Raw genomic sequence first — 22,572 nt, 5'->3', positions numbered from 1 at the left:
TTCAAGAGTAGAGAGTGTCGTTAAACACGGTCCGTCAGGAACTAGACTAGAATGGCACCCTCTAGGCCTTAGAGTGTATTCCAACGGTAATGTGTGAAGATATCGTTGCGGTAGTAGTGTAAAATCGGAATATGGTCCGTCAAAAACTAGACTAGTGTCATTCCACTTTGTTCATGGAATAAATTCTGCCAACAATTTTCTCCGTAAATGTTCACAGTGTTGAGGTTAAAAGTACATTGTTTTGAACTTTTTGCTTGAAGATGTACTTCCCTCAGCTGTGGTTAATGTACAATAATAAGTGTACCTTAGACTCAGAGTTGTACAACAATGCTTTCCGTATTTTGATGGGTTACTCGTGTGATTGTAGAGCCATTCAAACGTTTATGGAATCCCGGGCGGATCCCACTTTTGGGGCGCTCAGACGTAAACTGGTGGTATCGTGTTTTTTTTAAAACTTTTTAAAAACTTTAAAAAAAACTTTTTTATTAGAAATAGCCATAATAGTTTAATTGCAGCGGTGCTTAATTCCGATACAATCCTCTATTCGAGGATTTTAAAATTGTATAGAGATTCGTTGTATTTTAAAATGCTTGTACATGTATTTGTTCGTGTGTGTATTTGTCTGTTGGTCTTTTTAAAGTTCTACTTGTTTTAAATTACTGTTTTGTGTGTATTTTATCTATGGGTGCTTTTGCGTTATTTTCTTTCCCGAAATAAAGTTTAATAACAATAATGATAATAATTAAATGTTAGTTACATCCCACCCCACTTCAAGGGTACTTTGCCAAAATGACTCTCAAACTGCACTTCAAGTGATGTTTGCCAAATGATTTATCCGAAGAAAAAAAAAAACACTCGCATCACCCCCTCTCCCAGCCAGTTAAATGACCGGTCCCTAAGTTTGAAGGTTGAATTGCAATAGAGCATTCAATAATTGCAAGCCTTTGAGGTAGGGAAAATCGAATCAAGCCCAGTCTGTTGCGTAAAATGTTACCCTTCCTTAATACTATTTGTAATATCTGAACTGATTTGTGAAATATGACCCCTCGACAGGTGTAATTTTTGAAGGCTCCCTGGTATAAGACCCTCATGCATTGGACGGATCACGTAAACTTTGTGGAGAGGACTACGGCCAGCACGAAGAGTCACCATGGTCACTGCTAGAATTTGTATTTGATTTGAAATACTCTATGAACAGCCATTTTCTCTTTTAAAAACAAAAAAACAAACAAACAAACAAAAAAAAAAAAAAAAAAACAAACAAACAAACAAACAAACAAACAAACAAAAACACCCATTAATACCCACGAACGTTTAGATATCACGTCTTATATTTAATATCCAGAAGTTAACTTAAATCATAATTTATGGTATCGTATTAGTCATATAGGGTCTTCCCTGCAGCAGGTCGTTCACATCTTCATGCCTGCTGAGCTCTAGTTTCTTGAAAAATAGTCAAAAGATTGGGTCTAGAATATGATCTTTTTGCTTGTTATGTTGAAAACGAATAAAATTTGCATTAGTTAGAGAACACAGTGTTGATTAAAATTACCTGTTTCCGAGCAGAATTTTTAATCTAATTATCGAATGGGTATTTTGTCAACAGGCAATATCTTTTACGTACGTCACACTGAATTTGTAATGAGTAGCCTGCGCAGTGTATTTACACCGCAATGAACAAGATGGCGGGTTTTCCGGAGAGCGTCAGGCAACACTTTCCCGTTGAAGATGTCCAGTCGGTCGTGAAAATCTTACGGGCGCAGCTCATCAATGATGGTCAGCCAGATTTAGCTTTTTTATCCATACTTTTAGGTGTAATTGAGAATGCACTTACATGTAATCGGTCTCTCGGCCCACAATCGCAATCAACGGCTGGCGTGGAGCGTATCTTCCCGGTCATAGAGTATGCTAACGTCCAAGCTCTATACACCAAGTTTGTTACCCAAATCAAAGGCTCTGTCGATACCAGCGAGTATAAATCTGGGTATGCAACACGAGATTTTGTCAAGAAGATGTCTGATGTCATATGGAGTTCACTTTCTCGGTCATACTACAAGGATAAAGCCCATCTGCAGTCACTTTATAGTTTGTTGACAGGTAAGTAAGCGTCGCGTCATGTGCAACGCAATATCACCCATTTTATTTGCATCGACGCATGTGACTTGGTTTCTCATCTGTACTCTGAACAAGTTTTCACATAGGTTAATAGCATTTATAACGATATATAATTGTCGAATTTGTATTTTGAAATTGCAAAAGTTTGCAGTATTTTGTTGTATTTTATTTAGGAATCCACCCTTTTTCATTTGTGTAGTCGTATTTCCTAGATAGTGCGTTTTAACGTTTAGAAACTGCATGCACTGTGGTTATGATTCATAGCGGTGTGTATGAGTCACTATTTATTATTGGCATGATTGGTAAACATGGAAACTGAAACACCGTAGGTTAATTACGTCTGTCTAAATATGCATGTTATATTCTATATTGTACCATCTACAAGGCCGCAATGTTGGCCGTGCTCTGTTAGCAATTTGTGACATTTGCATGGGTCGCTGTTAACGTTACGCGTCTTTTCACGTAAACGTATGGCTGTGGGTACTATCCACATGTTTATGACTTCGATTGTGGCGCGCGCGAGATGGTAGGATGACACGCCCCCTACCGCTGACTACTGATTTGGCGCTCTGTACACGTGAAAATGAATTACGAGACCATATTCACGCCCGCAACTTAGTCACAATTCCACATATGTATGTTTTTTTTTCACTTTATTTCTTCAATGATATGGATTTGTCACATATTCCAAGACGATATCTGTTCTTTGTTGAGTTATTATATATGATAGTTTAGCTATTTATTTATCATGTTTTTCTAAATGCATATTTGATATCCCCATTTACTACTAAATATCTAGTATAAATCTTTCTGTATGAAGATAATACCAGGAAGTATAAACACTACATTGATCATGGTCATATTTTTCTAATCTCAGTTTCTAAGCATTGATTTTGATCATGGCATTTAATAAATTGAAAAAGTGATGGACACTACCAAGTAAGCCTTCATGAATGTTGTCCCATAAATATGCTTGGATCGATAGCTTTATAAATACTGCAGTAAGCATATGTTAAGTTTTCTACTCACAGTAAAAACATTTTTTGTAAGCAAATCCCACATTTTTGCTGTAATCTTGCTTCCAAAATTATTTAAAATTTTAAAATACTTTTTTTGTAACTCTTGAGTAGAAATTTGTAACTATGGCAAACACTATGAACCAAAAGACAATGAATATTCATTCTTTCAATTAGAATAATGGTATAAATATTTATATACGAATATTGCATCATTTATATGCCAGTGTGTGGGAGAGTGGGTGTATGGGGGTGTGTGTGTGTTTATGTATTGAAACAAATCATAATAGTATTAATGAAGTTACCTTTGAAGCGACTACGTAGCTTTTGTCCGAATCACTTGTAGCTGTTTGAAAAACTAGATTCCAATAAGGTAACTTCGCTATCACTACTATATAAAATGGTGCCAACAATCAATTTCTATTCCACGAAACAAATCATGTTAAGCTCTTATTTTTTTAACTACCAGAAGTATTGTACATTAATTTGTGTGTTTGAATCCATACCACATGCTAAGTGCAATTATGAATTTACTTCTCAAAGTATTTTCTTGTTTTTTCCTGTCCCCCCCCCCCCCAAATTTTGTGTAAAATACCAGTGTTGTATCTTATGAAACCATGACAACATCAAAGTATGCTTGGTAAAGTATGGTACACACATGTTCTTTAATACCATGACGTACGTGTCAGGGTTTGAAATAATGACAAAATATTTTCTTGCCCACTGCACAAGTAGATTAAGAAACACTTGTCCAAATCAGAAAATACTTGTCCTCCAAGTTAATAATTCTTTTTGTAAATTTTGTTTGAGTTGTTTGATTGAGATTTCCCTTTTCATCAGGTTTTTTTTTTTTACCAAGAGAGTTGCCATAACATTACTTCCAGTTTGAGTAAACGCAGGAAATCTACATTGAATAATCATTTGAATGTATTCTTCTATTCATATGATAAAATATAACTTTGAAAGTTTCTGGCAGGTACAGGAATATTTCACTTATATTAGAATGAGCAAACAGAGGTTTTAAAATCGAAAACCATGAGAAATTCTTCTACATGTCCATTGGAACAAGCACTTTCTAAAATCACTTGCCCACATTACTTCTAATCACATGTCCGGGACAAATAAATTGCCCTTATTTCGAGCGCTGCATGTATGTGTAGTGTGTGTATATACATGTGGTTTTTTTTCCTGTGTGTGTTTTTTCCTTGTAGAGTAAATGACTTCAAATCATGAAAAGGAATTGAAAAAAAAAAGAACTCAATAGTAGTGAAAAAATCGAATGAACTCATCAAAATTGAATGTGTTCAAAGAGTTTATGTTTCCGTTTTTATTTCCATCAGGAATGTGTCCAAACTTTCAATTTTAATAAAGAGGATACTTAAATTGACAGACAGAATTCATAGAATAAATTTTAATGAAATACATTTAGGTCATGAATCTGTCAAAAAATGTATTGAGCTGTGACACTCGTACGACAACAGGCAGCCATACATAATACATATAAATCTATATATATATATATATTCTTCTAGATGTAAAGATATCTCCTTCATTCTCTGATTCATCTGGTTGTCATGGAAACTGGACGATACAGCCAATGGGGGTGGGGGGTGATTCACTTCTCAAAGCGCACTTCTTGATCAAATCGCTATGACTAAGTTCTGTCAGAAAGTTACTGGAGTACTGAATCACCTGGTTGCCATGGTGATGGTAGAGAATACATTTTAAAGCATGTTATCAGAATACGATGTAACATTTCCTTTGTGGTGCATAGGTTGTGACCACAGTCAGTGATCAGCAAACTAAAATATCTCAAAAGGTGTGTGTACTGAATACTACGGTATATATAAGAAGTATTGAGAAGAAAGAGCTAGTTTTCAAGTGACGTGTACTTGTAATATTTATATTATCACCACAAGAGAATCAATGTCCACTTATATTCAGTACAGTAGTTGCCAGCGTTGAGAGAGAGTACACGGAAGTCTGTTTTGTATCAGTGTGTGGGCGTATTATAGGTCAAAGCAAATATTCAATATAACTAATGAAATATACTGACAGGTTTTTTTTTGGCTGTTTATAACTTGAATGCACTGAATTTATACAAAACTGCTGACGGTTATGCACATACACAAAATGATTGATTGATCAGTCAGCGTCTTGTGATCAATGTTCTGTCTCATTGATCAGTCGTCATATTCTGTATAATACTCGTTTATTATTGATGGATGCAGCTGAGCTGAGCAACAGGATCAGATATGGTTTATTAATACAGAGCTTTGTTAAGATATTATAACAAACAGGCTGAATTGAAATTTGAAACTAATCCGTTTATGAATATGAATGTGAAGACAACTGTGAAGGAAAAGAGAGATTGGGCAAAAGTAAAATTATGATAGAACCCAAAGGCGATTCTCGTTGTCGTCAAATTGTAGGCTGGTTGACTAATAAAATGAATGCAGGTGTCAAGTGTTGTGTGATCAGTCCAAAATGCTACATCTGTAAGAGTACTTAAATTGACATTTAAAAACACAACTTTTGGTTTGAGAGAAGAAATGAGAAATGTGTGCTAAGAATTGAACATAGCTATCCCAGTGTGTTTAGTAGAATATACTGTAATATTTAACCAAAGGAATTGATTTTAGAATGGTGACTGACAAGCAAAATTCACTGCATTGATATCTTTTTGATTAATATTGCAGTGCAAAATTTTCAAAGTGTATGAAGTTTATAACTCTATAGCATTATGTATTTCCATTAAACTTGAAGTCTTGTATAAATTTGCACTTGATGTATGATTCTATGAATGTTAGACTCTTGTTTTTTATGAGACACAAACTATGCTGTCCTCAACAAGTTGATTTGTGTTATATATCATGTGAATCAATATTGTTTACAGCATGTCACTTATTCCACCCTTTATCTTTCTTTTATTATGCACATGTATGTTTTTCAGTGTTGTTATAAGACAAGTCCCGTTCTCACCCTCCCACCCTCCCATAATAAAGTAATATAATAAAGTCAAATAAAAAAAATAGTGTGTTTCTGATAACCCTGTCGATCCTAGTTTAAGCTGCCGGCCCTAAACATTTTTCACATGCAAAAAGGTGAAATTATGACAATTTCCTTCTATTTCCCTGTAGATTTTCTTGTCAAATTATCTTTCATTATTTTTTTGTAAAAAACCACATTCCAGAGAGAAGTGATGTCTTTTCAGACTATAACAGCACAGTCTGCATATTGTGTTCATCTGCTTTTGTGAATCACACATTATTGTCTTCATTTACTTCTTTTACACGTCATCAAATGTTACTGAAGTATTGTCACCAATCAGTATCTTGTCTGGGGTCGAAGTAATTAAAAAAAATAAAATGGAAAATAGAATAAAATAAAATCCTGACCTACCTTCCGTATTTTTTTAAGTAATGTTATCGGAAACAAACAGTTTTTGGGGTTTTTTTGCCTAATAATGTCCTCTTGACAAACCAATATGATAAAAGACACGGTTTACACTATGTGGTTGGACTTGTCAAAGTGCCAAGTTCTGAAGGCCGCAGTGTTTTTCCATCATTTTTCCAGGGATGTTTACATATACATTCAGTACAATGAGGTCTGCCGTGATCAATAAATATCAAATTTATTTTATATCACACCGAGTCAAATTTCATTTTAGTAAAGTGAAGTTTTCATTTGTACTTCAATTTATTGTCATTAATTATTTAATTTCATAATGTTGCCCCAATTTTTTTTTATGGATGATCATACATGTATATATTTCAGTTTAATTCCTATGCTGATATAGTCTAGTAATTAATTACCGTGTCTTATTTTTTTTAGCACAACTGAACTGTGGTTCAGTAGTGCTATAGCCATGGTGAAATGTGTGTATGTATGTGTATATGTGTGTGTGTGTGTGTGTGTGTGTGTGTGTGTGTGTGTGTGTGTGTGTGTGTGTGTGTGTGTCACACACAGTGTAAACAACTTAATGTCAAAAACTGCTAGACCGATTGCCTTGATATTTGGTGGGGATATTACTTAGGACGTGTAGATAGGAAATGTTCAAATGAAAATGATCGCATCAGAGATGTGCGTTTTGGGTCAAAAGCATTGTTTGCCTGAATTATACATTTCACTAGCTCAGAACAAGAGCTGTTTCATTTAGTTTCATGCACCCCAACATATCAATCCGGTATCTTATTGCCATTTTCCTGAGCAATAAAGGTGGGAAATTTCAGATAATGTAGTGATCTGAAAATGTTTTATGTTATGCTGATCAATTGGTCCTGTTTTGTGTTGTTTCTTGCTTGAATATGTGAGCTATTAGCTACAGTAGGTACCACTATCAAATGCAAGTCAAGACAAAACTGTGTGCTGTGACCATATTTGTAGTGTTACATAATTACTGGGTATTATTCAATATAAGTAAGTCAAGTGCTATAGTATTGACAAAGATGGCAGATGAGGTACTTTTACAGTCAACAGATAAAGAACCCAATTTGATGAAAATGTGTTAACAGGTTGACGTAATTGCTTGCAGGTAACAAACTTGACTGTTTTGGAGTAGCCCTTGGTGTGGTGGCAGCTTGTCAAGTGTTAGGATACCATGATGTCCATCTAGCGTTATCTGAAGACCATGCATGGGTTGTATTTGGAGAGAACGGCAGCGAAACAGCAGAAGTGACATGGCATGGCAAAGGCAATGAAGACAAACGTGGACAACCCATCAATCTTGGTATGACTGCCTACAAGTACACAAACACTTTGTAGCCTTGTCCCCATTTGGAAATTAAAATTGGTTCAAAATGGAATCAAAAAGCTGGTTCTCCTGTCCCCATAATGTACTACAACCGGTTTGAACCAGTTGAGTTGAATCAGTTTGAAACTACCTGAGAGGAGGGGTTTCAAACTGATTCAGAGTAAATTGGTTCAAAACCATCGCAAAAGCAAAAGTAAATCCATTCAAATCCATTACTTAGTTTTCTAGTGGGGACTGAAACTAGTGTTTCAAACTGTTAACTTAACCCATTCAGTTTGAGTTGGCTTTGAATTGATTCAAGTGGGGACAGAAAGTAGTTTCAAACTGTTAACTTAATCCATTCAGTTTGAGTTGGCTTTGAATTGATTCAAGTGGGGACAGAAAGTAGTTTCAAACTGTTAACTAAACCCATTCAGTTTGAGTTGGCTTTGAATAAATTCAGGTGGGGACAGGGCTATTATGTATAGTGTGTTATTACAACTGTCATAGATATATGATAGTTGTAGCAGACTGCATTCAATTTTCTGATGCATACAACTGTGATACAAATAAACACACTACTTGCATGGAGGATAAATTTAAGTAGTCCACAAATTGGTCTGTATCATGTTACAAGTAAAATGCCTAGCTGACTGTTACAAAGGAAATTGGTATTTTCAACAGTTTAGAATTTATATGACAATCTGTTTTGAATTACAAGTTTGACATTTTGCATACATAGGATGGGAAACATGAAAAAAAAATGACCTTTCCTTTTCTGACAATCTAAAGAAATTGAAAAAAAAATAACTTCAATAATATAAAGTAACCATTTTATGTATATGGAAAATTAGATCAGTTATTAGGAACTGAATGCACAATTAATTCATATATACAAATTGAATGACATGATTGAATGGATTTAAGATGTTTATTTCATGAACATAGATACGTTGATCTTTCTTCCTGTAATACCGTGAGATTAGTGCTGTTACTTGTCAAATTAAGCTGATCTTATCTTGTCGTTGTTGGTGATACTTTGGAGGAACAAAGCAGAAGATAACGCTAATAGTTTAAAGAAGTGGGCGTACTGCATATATAAAAAAAAAAATGACCCTTTATCCATCATCTTCAAAACCACCGTCTCTGAAAATCACACTTTTCAAAATATGAATAAAGAATTCTTTTGGTCTTTTTTTAGTTTCATTTATGTGTTAATTGGTGTATCATTCTATGGTGGAATACAGAGGTGAGAATTTGTAATGATTTTAGTCAGAAATAACTGGATAAAAGGTCAAAGTAGAGTCACACACGATGATGATGTTATGAAATAGAAAACCTCCTGACAATACAGTGGTTTTTTTTATTTGTGTGTAGGTGTAGCTGAGAAGTCCTGGTTGTATCTTAATGGCCATCCAGTGGTCTGTACGCGTGAGATGGAAGTCGCTGCCATGGTTTCAGGCATTAATCCATCAATAAACACCACCACTGATAGTATGGAATTGGGCTCCCTACAACAGGTAACAATCTTGTATGATGCTGTCACTGATATCCAAAAAATTTAGACAAGATGTACTATACAATGCACAAACCAGGTTCAACAAAAAGTATGGACTATATACTCTATAACAACCTGCATCTATGTCGTTGGTTCAGCTGTGTTCCAAATATAAGTCAAAAAGCTCAGAATTGGTATTACTTGCCTCGATTTTTTTTTTTTACATTACTGGCAATGGTATAATTATACTATTCCCCAATATTTTTCTTCATTCAGCCAGAAAATATTTGTGACCTCTAAGGGTTGTAACTACTCGTCTAGCAACTCGTATTCAGAAGAGCCCCTTAGGTCATTCGTATTTGCCGTGGCTGAATGAAGAAAAACTTATGGAAATAATATCTAAATGTATGGCAGAAAAATAAGAATTGAATATGCCTTGATTAATGTACATTATAGATTGTTCTAACTTTTCAGAATATATATTTTCATTTTAAAGAAAGCAAATGGACAAAACACAAGAATTTCAAGTGTAACTTTCAAATTTATGCTAAATTACTAAAAAAAACAAAACTTTTTCACAGAGATAGCTGAGGTCGATATTTTGCAAAATATGCTTTAAATCTTTATGACTATGTTTGTCTTTCCATTATGTGTCAAAGAATTTCCTTTTTAATATTTCAAGGAAAAATTGTAATTTTCAGATAGTGAATGAATGAATGAATGAATGAATGATTTCACCAGATAAGAAAAATAGTAGATCAAAGATTCCATTTATTTTAAGCCCCATTTATTGAAAGTTAATTAGGTCATGTTTATACTTTAAAACATTGGATGTGTGTTCAAACTGTTTATACAACTTGTGTCAATCAAGTCAAGTGTTTGCATGATTTACCACAATTGTTTATACAATGAATAACACTGAAGTAAAGCACTTTCTCTATATGTGCTACACTCGTTTATAGCATTGATATCAAGTGTAAAAGTATATTGTTTCATTTGGTTTATTTACAAGCCCAGCATGTGGCCTTTCTAATGTAAGTGGTCAATTAGCAAATGAAGCAGTATACTTTTATACTTGATATGGATGCTATAAACAATTGTAGTACATACAGAAAAAACACTCAATATGAATGCTGTAAGTGAGTGACAAATACAGAAAGTGCTTTACTTGCATGTTACAAGTTGTACTTTTACACTTAATATGAATGCTTTAAATGAGAGTGACAAATACAGAAAGTGCTTTACTTGCATGTTACAAGTTGTACTTTTACACTTAATATGAACGCTATAAATGAGAGTGACAAATACAGAAAGTGTTTTTCTATACTTCAGTGTTAAGGGTTGTACCATCATACAGTGTGTACAGCCACATACACAAGTTTACCTTTTAGGTGGTTTACGATACTTGAGGGTGTAACACGCCAAGGAAAAGTAGAAATGTTTTCAGTTCACTGTCAGATTTTACAAATGGCTTCTTTCATTCATTTTCTCAGGAACTGCTGTTGGTCTTGTATGATGTTGGTCACCTGGAAAGGTAAGAACTAAATTTGAATATTTAATAGTGCAGCAATGTGATATGTTAATAGTTAATGTGATTTTAGATATGTTTTGCCCAAAAGGATAATTCACTTGCATTATAGATGTGAATTTGAAGGCCAGTAATCAAAGTTTAAGAACTTGAAAATGTCAAAGGCTTATTCTCAATCAGTTTTTAATCTTCTTTCTCCGTATTAGAGGTATTTGTTTGTACACAACTAAGTCAGTGTTTTTGTTAGGGGCAGTAAGCAGGTAAAATCTACCTGATCTGAGTTCCCAAACAAAATTATGGTAGATTGTATGGGAAACTCTGCAGCTTGTATCCCTTTCTCCCTTGCTGTTACAGGCGTTCCCCAACCTTAGCAAAAACAACAAGTTGGGAGAAAGAGGATTTATCAACAGAGATGTTCCCTGTTCCATTTACTTTATTCCTGACTTTGATCTTAATATGTAATATAGCACATTGTAAATGATCATTTCAAGATTGCCAAAGTGAAAGTACATGAAAAGTAGAGATGTGTTATGTTTTGAAAACATATTTTTGTATTAAAATACAGAATGTAGCTAGCAATATGTTAAAGTTTATCTGAAGAAACTTACCTCTTTGTGATATAATGGAAAAATTGAAATAAAATCTCCTGTAATTTACTGGAATGCTTATGTGATAAAACTCAATTAGAGGTCAGGATTAGTGGTTGGGAGATTATGGGTTCGAATCCCACCTAAGATGGGGATTTTTCTGTAACCGATCTAAACCCAGGGTGAGTGTTCTACAGACTCAATTTGTAGGCTGTATCCCTCAGCTGTGTCTCACTCACAAGAAGAGTACAAAATTGGATGACTCCTGGAGTAATGACTAGAATAATCGGTTACACAGGTGCTATGTTTGCCAGGCCTGGAGGACGCCAGGATAGCCTTTTTGTACTGATTGAGAAAGTCTGTACAGGTCCACAGCAACGTAGGCCTGTCATGTAGTCTCAAACCAGAATGGATTTCTATAGAAATGTGTTTATATGTGTATATGTCTGGACTCTGGAAGTGCAATTCCCACACACACAAAACAAATTTAAAAATATTTGTAAAAAAAATGAACCTCAAATTGTCTTCAAAATTTCCCCACAAACTTTTCAGGGCCATAGGCCAATTTAAAGACACTATTTCCATTTATAAAATGTGAAATACTTACATTAGCATATATCATTGACAAGTTCATGCCTGTAAACTTTCTCAACAATCCAAATATGTCAATGGCCATTTTAGGGTACACCAAACAATGACCTCATCAACTAATTTATTCGGGTTGCCTAACTGCTATGTTGCAGATCTCATGCTTATGATGAGGGATGATATCAAACAAAATTCATTTAGTACAATCATAATTCTTCACATGAAACAAAAAAAAAGATTCCAATATACCTCTTTAATGGCTATTGTACCATGCACAAGCCACGTTATTGCTCTTGAACAGAAAATATGGATTTGTATACCTTGGTCATTTTACATCACAACAACCTGTGTCTATATCACTGGTTCTACAGTGCTTAAAATACGGGTTCAGTCATTTCGAATCACCAGTTTTTTTCCCAAATTTTGATAAATAATGGTTGAGGAGGGATAATTATGGTATTGCCCAATATTTTTCTTCATTCAGCCAGAAAATAATTTTGACCTGAGGGTTGTCACCACTTGCCTTGTGACTCATAATGACAACTTGACAAGGCCCCTTAGGTCACTTGTATTTTCCTTGGCGGTTTGAAGACAGATATTGGGAATAACATCAAATTATTATAATTAAACTCAGCATAAATGTACAAAAAAATATTATTCTAGATGTAATTCATAATATCACTTCAACCCTGATTACTTGGTGCAATCCCATTCCGATGCTTGTTTTCCAACAATGTTTTCCTGTTCACATCTTGTACAGCTTGTGATCTTCACTTGACACATTCAAACCCTTTTCTTATCTACCCCTGATGTAGACTAATCACCCAAGCAAAGTATGTGCAGATGTACATTCATGGAAAACTGATACAGGATAGTGTCCAAAAGGCAAAAAAGATTATTAGTATAGAACAGTTTCCGCTCCGATTACTTCTTTTCAGTTTTTATGAGTCTCATTTATTTTTCATAGGTATCCCATGGCACTTGGAAATCTAGCCGACTTGGAAGAAATTGATCATGAAAGTAGTCATCCTACGCCTGCTGAATTATTCAAACAAGCCATTCATGCCGCCAAGAAGCACTATAATAACCAACATGTCTATCCTTATACTTACTTTGGTGGTCATCTCTACAGAAAGAAGTCGTACAAGGCAGCTTTAGAAATGTGGGCTGAAGCAGCCTCTGTTATCAGCAGGTAAAGAAAGAACAAATTGAAAACAAATTGAAAAAATACAAGCCGTATTCACATCGCTGTTACAAATTGATGTTAAATGTAATACACACTTTCTCACTTAGCTGTTACAAATTGTTGATCAGAATTTCTCACATAATTAAAAGTTAAGAGAGAATTGTGCACTCAATGTCCATAATTTGTTTACAAATTACATACTAGTAGTATATTCGCACTTTCTATCACAGTTTGACATCAAAGCCGGGCAGTTTACTGATACTGGTCAGTTTGATCGTGACAATTGTTCGCAAAATAATTATAGCTAGAATTTCTATATTTAGAAATGTGAGAAATTGTAAATTTGGATTATGCAGACGAAATACAGACTAGAAGACAAAATACCCAATACAATTAGTTTCCTAAATTATAGAAAAGTTCCAGAAATTATCAAAAGAAGAGTTTTTCTGAGACAATTTGCCTGTAAATTTTAGATGAGTTATTTTCATTGGGGATTAAAGCCATTTTTGGACTCGTTGAAGAGGGAAATTTTGATCAATAAATTGTATGGTTAGTTATCAAATTGTAAAAATTATGTGGGAATGTAGTTGTGACTTTTTAACATGGCCATATGGATGAGGATTGGGTATTTATTTTGAATGTTTAATTTATAAAGTACTTTTATAGAGGCTTCATACTTGAAAAATCAAAATCAATGTGAAACAACATAGACCAAGTCTGTGTTTGTAACTCAATACATTGTAAAAAGCCAAACAAATGTGTAAATAGTTTGTTACTGTACATCCAATAACAATGATTGCACGTACAGTTTAACTAACACACTTCGTCTATGATGTTTCACATTAATTTTCCAAGTATGAAGCCATGATAAAAATTGTTTTATGAACTAAAAATCCAAAATAAACACCCAGTCCTCATCCATACAATCATTCTAACTTGAATAAGAAAGACTTACTGTTTAATGAAATCTTGTATTTTGTTGACTATGAATTTTTATTATGACAGAAATTGTATCGTACAGATTAATATTATGGTTAGACTGCTGTGTTACCTTGGTTGTTTCTTTGTTTTTCTTGGTTGTTATTCTTTTTTTTTTCTTTTTTTATGAAATTGTAAAATATATATAGGAGAGACTAAATATTTGACTTTTTCAAAGATATTTCAGACACGCACGCACACACACACACACACACACACACACACACACACACACACACACACACACACACACACACACACACACACACACACAAGCAATCTGCTAATGGGCTTTATCCTGAATGTCGTGAAATGCTAAACTGATTGTGTATCGCCTCAAGATACGTCAAACAAATCATGTGATGAACCTATGAATCATGAAAGGAAAAACATATTAATTTTACCAAGTGTTGATACATTTAAAGATTACATCTTAAATATGTCCAGACTGTTGTATAGTCATTTCTTGTCATTTATCTGCTGAAATGGGTAATTCTGTACGACACCTTTCAACTGTGTTCATTATTTGCAGACACTTTTGAAGAAAAATACTGTAACTTAGGCCCTATTTTCCATTTAAAGGGAATGCCACTCCAGGAAATAAAAAGGCACTTGGGGGGGGGGGGGGGGGGACTTTTGGTTCTGGAAAGTCATCACAGGTTTTTACACGTCATAAATTTTATGCAATTTCCAAGAAACAACAAAATTTCACATTTATTGTTATGTGACTTGTGTAGTGATCCAGTGCTGTCTCTCATTTTTAACTTTCCTGGGTGTCTCTCATTTTTAACTTTCCTGGGTGACTCTCATTCTTAACTTTCCTGGGTGTGTCTCATTTTCAACTTTCCTGGGTGACTCTCATTTTTAACTTTCCTGGGTGACTCTCATTTTTAACTTTCCTGGGTGTCTCTCATATTCAACTTTCCTGGGTGTCTCTCATTTTCAACTTTCCTGGGTGTGTCTCATTTTCAACTTTCCTGGGTGTAAGCTTAGGAAATGATACTAGAATTGAGTGGTAATTCCGCAAATGATATCAGTACAGTGTTAGCTTTTTATATAGATTTAATAGAGAACTGAGAAAGTCTGTGTTTATTCACAGGGAGTTTTTTCTTACCATTTGAAGTTTCTGCTTCTTGTATTTTACAGATATAACTACAGTCGAGAGGATGAGGAGATTTATAAGGAGTTTCTGGAAATAGCTCATGAGTTGATTCCCAACATGTTGAAAACAGCTACGTTGACCAAGACAAACGAACATTCCATTTTGTGCGACCCACACTGCTTTGCATATCTTCTTCAGTTTTATGATGGAATATGTCAATGGGAAGAAGGCAGTTCCACTCCGGTACTGCACATAGGCTGGGCCAAACACTTCATAGCATGTATCGCCAAGTTTTCACCCAGTATCCGTGAACTGTTAGATATCAAAACTGATGAGGATGGAAACGATGATGAAAAAGATAAAGACGTGTCAAAGACCGAGGAGAAGGAAAATAATGCAAACGGTCAAAAGTCAGAATCAGAAACAACAACCAGCAACGGAGATACTACACAAGGTAAAAAAGCAAAGGGGCCAACAGTTGGACGGAAATCATCACAAAATGCCAAGCTGCATCTTAAGGAGCATGGAAAAGGAGACAAAACGGAAACAAAGTCGGAAAGTCAGGGTGGACAGGAGGAGGCCAGTGAGGGCGCTAATCCTAATATTTCAGCACTAGCGGCTGATTGCAATGATGTCATGCCTCCTGAGTATCTTCTTGAAAACTTAGCTACTAGTACAGCTCCAACATTCACCTCAACGACATGGGATGCTAAAACAGACTTCAATGACTTCCTGAGCTCCCAGTCCAATGGCAGCGCATTCCCAGGAATGACTATGGAGTCTGTGATGAAAGCAGAAAGTCCGGCAGAAATGGTTCTGCATCGACAAAGTCGCAGCGATGGTCCCGGCGACAATCAGGACGATGACAGTAATATCAGTGCTCCTTCAAGTGATGGCTGCTTTATGTCTCCTCAGCTACCCCCACCGCCACCGATAATCGCTAAGGTGATCACCTTCACAAGTGCCAAAATGAAAGGATTGAAAGACTTGCTAACTACCGGTGGCAAGATAAACACTAGTGCTATTCAATTGCAATTGACGGCACAATCCCAGGTGACAGTTACAAAGCGTAAAAGTTCAGCGTCTGATTACGACTACAGCAGTCAACGTCGAAGGCCGAGGAGAGAATGAAAAATTTTACCCAGCAGACGGTAAGTAGAGTTAGACGGTGTAGAATATGATTGAGACGTTACTTGTGCTGTATACGTAAACAAATCTAACCTTGAACTTTTAAAGAAATATAGATTGTCAGATTGTATTGCCATCATCTGATCAAACATGTATGTCATTTTAAATCACAAGAACAGAACATGTCTGTTTTCTAACTACGTGTGCTGGAATAGGCTAAAATGCCTTCTTACACATCATCACAATATATTTGTCATCACGTCAGTGCAGTAAGGTCGTATCTGCTATGCAATTGAATAGGTAGATACGACCTTACTGCACTGACGACATTGTCTGGTAAATAGTTAAAAATTGTCTTTGAGAACTAGTTGAAGAAGACTGTAAAATTTCAAAAAATTTCTAGTGGTGAAAATGTCTTGGGTTACAGTAATTTTCCACTCCTCTGTGTACAGTTAATTGAGAGGAAAGATATGTTTAATAAACTTGCAACTTGTTTGTTTTCAAATTTACAGAATTTATGAATACTTGCTTGATGTACTGGAATGTACCAAACTGCCGTGGCAACCAGGCCAACCCTACTTTTATGATCAAGTCAGGAGAGAAAAAAAAAGACAAACTCAAAAGTACAATTTTTAAAAACTGCTCGTAATTGTGTCTTTCCCACATGTATATATATAGTAGTCTGTAAGTGGACATTGTTGTATAATATTTCCAAAAAGTCAAAACTGTGTGATTCTTTTTCTGTGTTTTTTTTTTTTATTTTGACAGTACTTCTGTAGCATACAAAATACTATTATAGTAGACAGCACTGATAAAATATGAAAAGACAAAAAATTCATGTTAAAAATAAAACATACACAAAAATGAATGTTTTACTTACCTTCTTCAAAAAAAATTGATATTCGTCCTCCATCAAAATGATTCAATTTTTAATCCACAGTATCATTGAATACTTGTGAACATTTAATGTTTCTAAAATTCAAAATTTAAAAAAAAAAGAAAAAAGGAGAAGATATGAACGTTACCAAGTGTTGGTTTTTATGGTGACTTTCCATGCACATTAATGGCGTTTTGACTTATTCCATTGATAGCCAACAAGTATTTCACATTTGAATGAAACTATCTACTTAGTAAATCGTATACCACATATATTCAGTGTTTTTATCTGTGTATACAGTACAACTGAACCTTGAAAATCTGCCAATAAAATAGGAGTCCCTTCTTTCAGATGACATCAGTGCTTAAAAATTAGAACTACCTTTCACTGCCAATACCATAGTATCACTTTTATCTTCAAGTTTATCTGTTATTTTCAGTTTTCTGACATAGTGGCCACCAGCAGGAGCAATTGTTCAGTGTTTATGTATTTGAACATAGAGGGCGCTGTTACATGACGTCCTAACAGGCACCCATGCATGCATGCACAAATTAAAGCATAGAGAAACTGCCTCGTAGTGTGACTTGGCTATCGAAAGTATTACAACTGCATGTTGTAATACTTTGTAGAAAATGTCGGAAATCAGCTCTGAAAACAAAATATTAGATAAGTTGAACCAAAGAATACATTATTAGCTGTGAAATGCTTGATATTCAAAACAAAACAAAACAAGTGTTTCTTGTATAGTGAGATTCCATTAATATGATTCTATTTATTAACGTTTCAAAGTGATTGTGTATTTTTTTTCAGCCTTTATATAATAGTGTGCTGTATATTTCAGAAAGAAGATGTGTATATCTTTAAAAAAAAAAAAATAATCATGACTTTGTGTTGTGTTTGCGATTTATCCCCACTCCATCTGTAGATTAGGATTGTCGCGACTACTCAGAACTCTACTGTAGAACTTGGTTCAAGACTCTTCCCTGTACCAGCGTAAGTCGAGTTTCAGTCTGTCGTACAAAGTATCTCTCAATATATGCATGATTTGTATTCACTGTTTGAATCAGTAGATAACAATGTATGTGTAGCAACTACAACACAAAGTATTCACACTGAGATGTAGCATTAGTCATGAAGTAGTGAGATTCATTTTTTTCATAGGTCGTCAAAAGAATTTTTTAATTTTGACTCGTGTCAGGTTTGTTAAGTCAACTGACTGACTGACATCAGAAATGTAGTTTGAAAGATAATCCCTTAATATTAAGATGATACCAAAAGGGATTTGGTCATGTTTGAAGGCACAGCTGTTCATCTGCCAAATGTGGGATATCCTAAATTCAGTATTTCAAGTGTCCTAGCTACCCCTCTGGCTAACATTGTCAAGTGTGACTGGACATGGACACAGAGTACAAATGTGGCATTTTTAACATAAATGTCTGCATAAGGGTTACAGGTGTGTGCTGTGCCCACACTTTATGCAATCTTAGCCAGACGAGGGGGGGGGGGGGGTTAGGACACTTGAAATTTGGGGCATCCTACACACATTTGATACTTAGTATGAACCCAGTGTCTGTGAACATTCATTCTCGCAAAACAGTTGATGATATTTATTCAAACCCAACTCAAGATGACACCTTGGGAAACTTAAACTTATACAATCACATTATATTGTTGTGTGATTTGATTTGATATTATCTGTTCTGAACCCGAACTTATGAGTCGAAACATCCTTAATTTGCATATTACAAGTCGTCCTTGGAAGTGGTACCACATTGTGTTGCATAGAAGCTTCGCTCACATACCTTGATCTGTCCGTTTTACAGTTCTGCATGTCTTCCAATGTGAAAACACTTATTTGACCCTGACCTTTATTTCAAGGTCAAATGCTATTATGTCCTTTTTACATATCACACAAGGTTGTCACTACGGTTACACTCACAGATTTGTTGTGTTTTGTATGTAGGTTTGTGGCATAGATGTACCCTTGAGTCTCTCTACTAGGGAGATCATGACAACTTAAACATAGATGTACGCCGTGTCTTGCTAGTGAGATCATTATAAAAACTTGACATTGGTGTTGCTTGTCAAAATACCAAGCATAAAATCTCAATATTACTGTATTTTACAACTGTTTGAAAGTCGTGTTCATTAATTTCAACATTTTGTTTCTAGAATTTGTAGTGCTCGAGTACCTGTACACTTTAAAAAATCACATCAGTTTGTTCGCATAAAAAATATAGTCGGAGTTGTGTCTAAAGATGGAGTCTTTCATGATCAGGAATACCAGTGCACAGTCATTGGTGGTGCTCCTCTAATATCTGCAGAGCTGAAGTGCCACCAACGAGAGTATCGAGCATATGGTGTATAGTTAGGAACACCAAGCATACTCTCAAGTCGTTTGTTTGTTTGTTTGTTTGACAAGTAAAATATAAACATAATGTTTGTTGACTAGCAGGGATAGCGTAAATAAACCTAGGTTTGAAATGGAATGTACATAGCCGAATACAGTCAGATTTAGCTGTAAAAGTTGTGGCCTAGTTATGCTACTCTTCCATCAAAAAGATACTGAGAAGTAGGGAATCCTTATGGAAGGCTAGAATAAGTTGGTTTACAGATCTGATGACTGAACAGTTCTGAGGTTTTGATACATTTTCAACAGAGACAAAAAAAAATGGTATGGTCAGTTATGGATGTGTGACTGACAGGGAAGAGATCCGTGTAGTGTACTAGTTTGTGTACATTGAACATTGTCCTCCACTGTAAGGTACATATTTCTTTCTTTTTTTAAATGTGCATTATACAAGAGAAAACCGATTAAACATACAAAGTCAAAAAAACGTCACATCAAATTTAAAACATGCTAACCACATCAAGCATGTGTCGTATGTGAAATTGTTATCACTTTAAGGAGCATCTACGTGTAAAAATATGAAAGGGGGAAAAAATGTTTTTATTCTGAAAACTTGAAAGATTGTAGAATGGAAGAGGTCAGAGGTTAAGTCTTGCAATGTAACTACAGGTCAGAGGTCAAGTCTTGCCATGTAGCTACCGGTCAGAGGTCAAGCCGTGGCATGTGGCTACAGGTCAGAGGTCAAGTCTTGGCATGTAGTTACAGGTCAGGAGTCAAATCTTGCAAATGTAGCGACAGGTTAGAGGTCAAGTCTTGGCATGTAGCTTCAGGTCAGAGGCAAGTCTTTTGCCACTAGCTACAGGTCAAAGATCAAGTCTTGACATACAGCTAGTGTTGGCTACAGTAAAGGAAGGTTATAAATGTAAAAGAATTTTCACATAACCTGTTTTCAAATGTGTTGTAGGAAAGGTAGATTTGGAAGTATTCTATATATGCAAGTATCCTATGATATCATAGCACTCAAGAAAAGACAAAAGGAATGTTGAAATGTTTTCTTTGTAACTTTTCTGTTACTTGATATTTCAAAAAAAAAATGACTTCCGTGTTGTTGTTTTTTAGAAGCTGTTCATCTGAATGATGTGTTATAGAGAGGGCAGGCCCAATGTAAACCCTACATTTTATCCTGTATCATTCCTACGTTTGATTGTTTAACTATTGACTGGATATGATCAAGAAGGTTCCACCATGTTTAGATTTGGAAGCATTGGTATGCTTTTTTTTTACTTCAGGTGAAAAAAAATAATCACTTTGTCGACACAAACTGAACATATTCATGCAAAAATTCATTCCAGTCAATTGTGCCATCATACGTTTGTTTTTTTTCCAATGTGACCAAACCTCTGCCCCACCCTCCTCACCTTATGTACTCTTCCCTATTCTTCCTTGCAAAATAGTCTCTACCTTAGACCCCAACCATAGCAGACACTTGGGTCCTACCAAGTTGTCAGGGAAGATAGGGGTACACACAATCATTATGTAGAAGTGTGTTGGTTGTGTCAGATGGGCAGCTCAGTTTCGTGACCCCCTGGAGGGCGACTGAATTCTGGTGTAGCTTTGAGGATTTTTGTTAGTTGTTTTTACGACTTGATTCAATTCCATCCTGTCATTTACAGAGCGTGTCATATTATAGAGCCTATATTTTTCCTTCTTGTTCTGTATAGCATATATTCAACAGAAGTAGCACAATAAAGCAATCTTTTCCTGCAAATCACTCGATGTCTCGGTGAGAAGTTAATTTTCTGTGTACGTGCCTATAAAATATGTTACAGCTAAAATGACGTAGGCTTGGTGTTTCACTTGAGTCGCGTGACATTTCATACACACTCTCAGACAACTTCTAATGCAAGAGAAACAATTACCACAATTAAACTTGTACATAGGTGCCATGCACAGTAAGAAGTCAAGTTGAAATGTTGATTATCAGTTAGGAAATAAACAATTGCAGACATCAAAATCATCAAGTCCATGTGTACTGTTTTCAGCAGAAGCCAGTTTTTACTGCTTCGTGACAGAATAGCAATGCTTATCAGTGTTCAGTGTGATTGACCAGAGGATCCTGCTGTGTTTATTGTGTCTGTTATTGTTCATCCAGTAGAGTTGAAATATGTCTAGCTCTGTGTCAGAAGCACAATGTCCCATGATTGAAACACCAAGCCTACATCATTTTAGCTGTAATTTCCCATGAGTGAAATGCCAAGCCTACATCATTTTAGCTGTAATGTCCCATGATTGGAACACCAAGCCTACATCATTTTAGCTGTAATGTCCCATGAATGAAACACCAAGATCATTATAGCTGTAATATGCCATGAGTGAAACACCAAGCCTGCTTCATTTTAGCTGTAATGTCCCATAAGTAAAACACCAAGCCTACATCACTTTAGCTGTAATGTCCCATGAATGAAACACCAAGATCATTATAGCTGTAATATGCCACAAGTGAAACACCAAGCCTACATCATTTTAGCTGTAATGTCCCATAAGTAAAACACCAAGCCTGCATCACTTTAGCTGTAATGTCCCATGAATGAAACACCAAGATCATTATAGCTGTAATATGCCATGAGTGAAACACCAAGCCTGCTTCATTTTAGCTGTAATGTCCCATGAGTGAAACACCAAGCCTACATCATTGTAGCTGTAATATCCCATGAGTGAAACACCAAGCCTACATCATTTTAGCTGTAATGTCCCATGAGTGAAACACCAAGCCTACATCATTTTAGCTGTAATGTCCCATGAGTGAAACACCAAGCCTACATCATTGTAGCTGTAATGTCCCATGAGTGAAACACCAAGCCTACATCACTTTTGAATTTCCTTTACA

At 35.4% G+C, this 22,572-nt stretch overlaps 1 protein-coding gene across 1 annotated transcript; it reads left to right on the top strand.

Annotated features, from left to right (window-relative positions):
• The first annotated feature begins 1,673 nt into the window (after window positions 1-1,673).
• On the top strand, window positions 1,674-21,485 carry LOC144451469 (menin-like). The gene is made up of 7 exons (XM_078142317.1): window positions 1,674-2,097; window positions 7,666-7,860; window positions 9,241-9,383; window positions 10,855-10,895; window positions 13,032-13,256; window positions 15,375-16,481; window positions 16,971-21,485. Exons 1-6 carry the CDS (start codon window positions 1,674-1,676, stop codon window positions 16,459-16,461), a joined length of 2,115 nt encoding a protein of 704 aa, XP_077998443.1. The 3' UTR covers window positions 16,462-16,481; window positions 16,971-21,485.
• Window positions 21,486-22,572: the final 1,087 nt, after the last annotated feature.

The sequence above is a fragment of the Glandiceps talaboti genome, chromosome 2 (assembly GCF_964340395.1).
Source record: "Glandiceps talaboti chromosome 2, keGlaTala1.1, whole genome shotgun sequence".
NCBI classification, from domain to species: Eukaryota; Metazoa; Hemichordata; class Enteropneusta; family Spengelidae; genus Glandiceps; species Glandiceps talaboti.
Note: the sequence above shows the minus strand (reverse complement) of the source record. Positions and strands in the feature narration are given on the sequence as shown.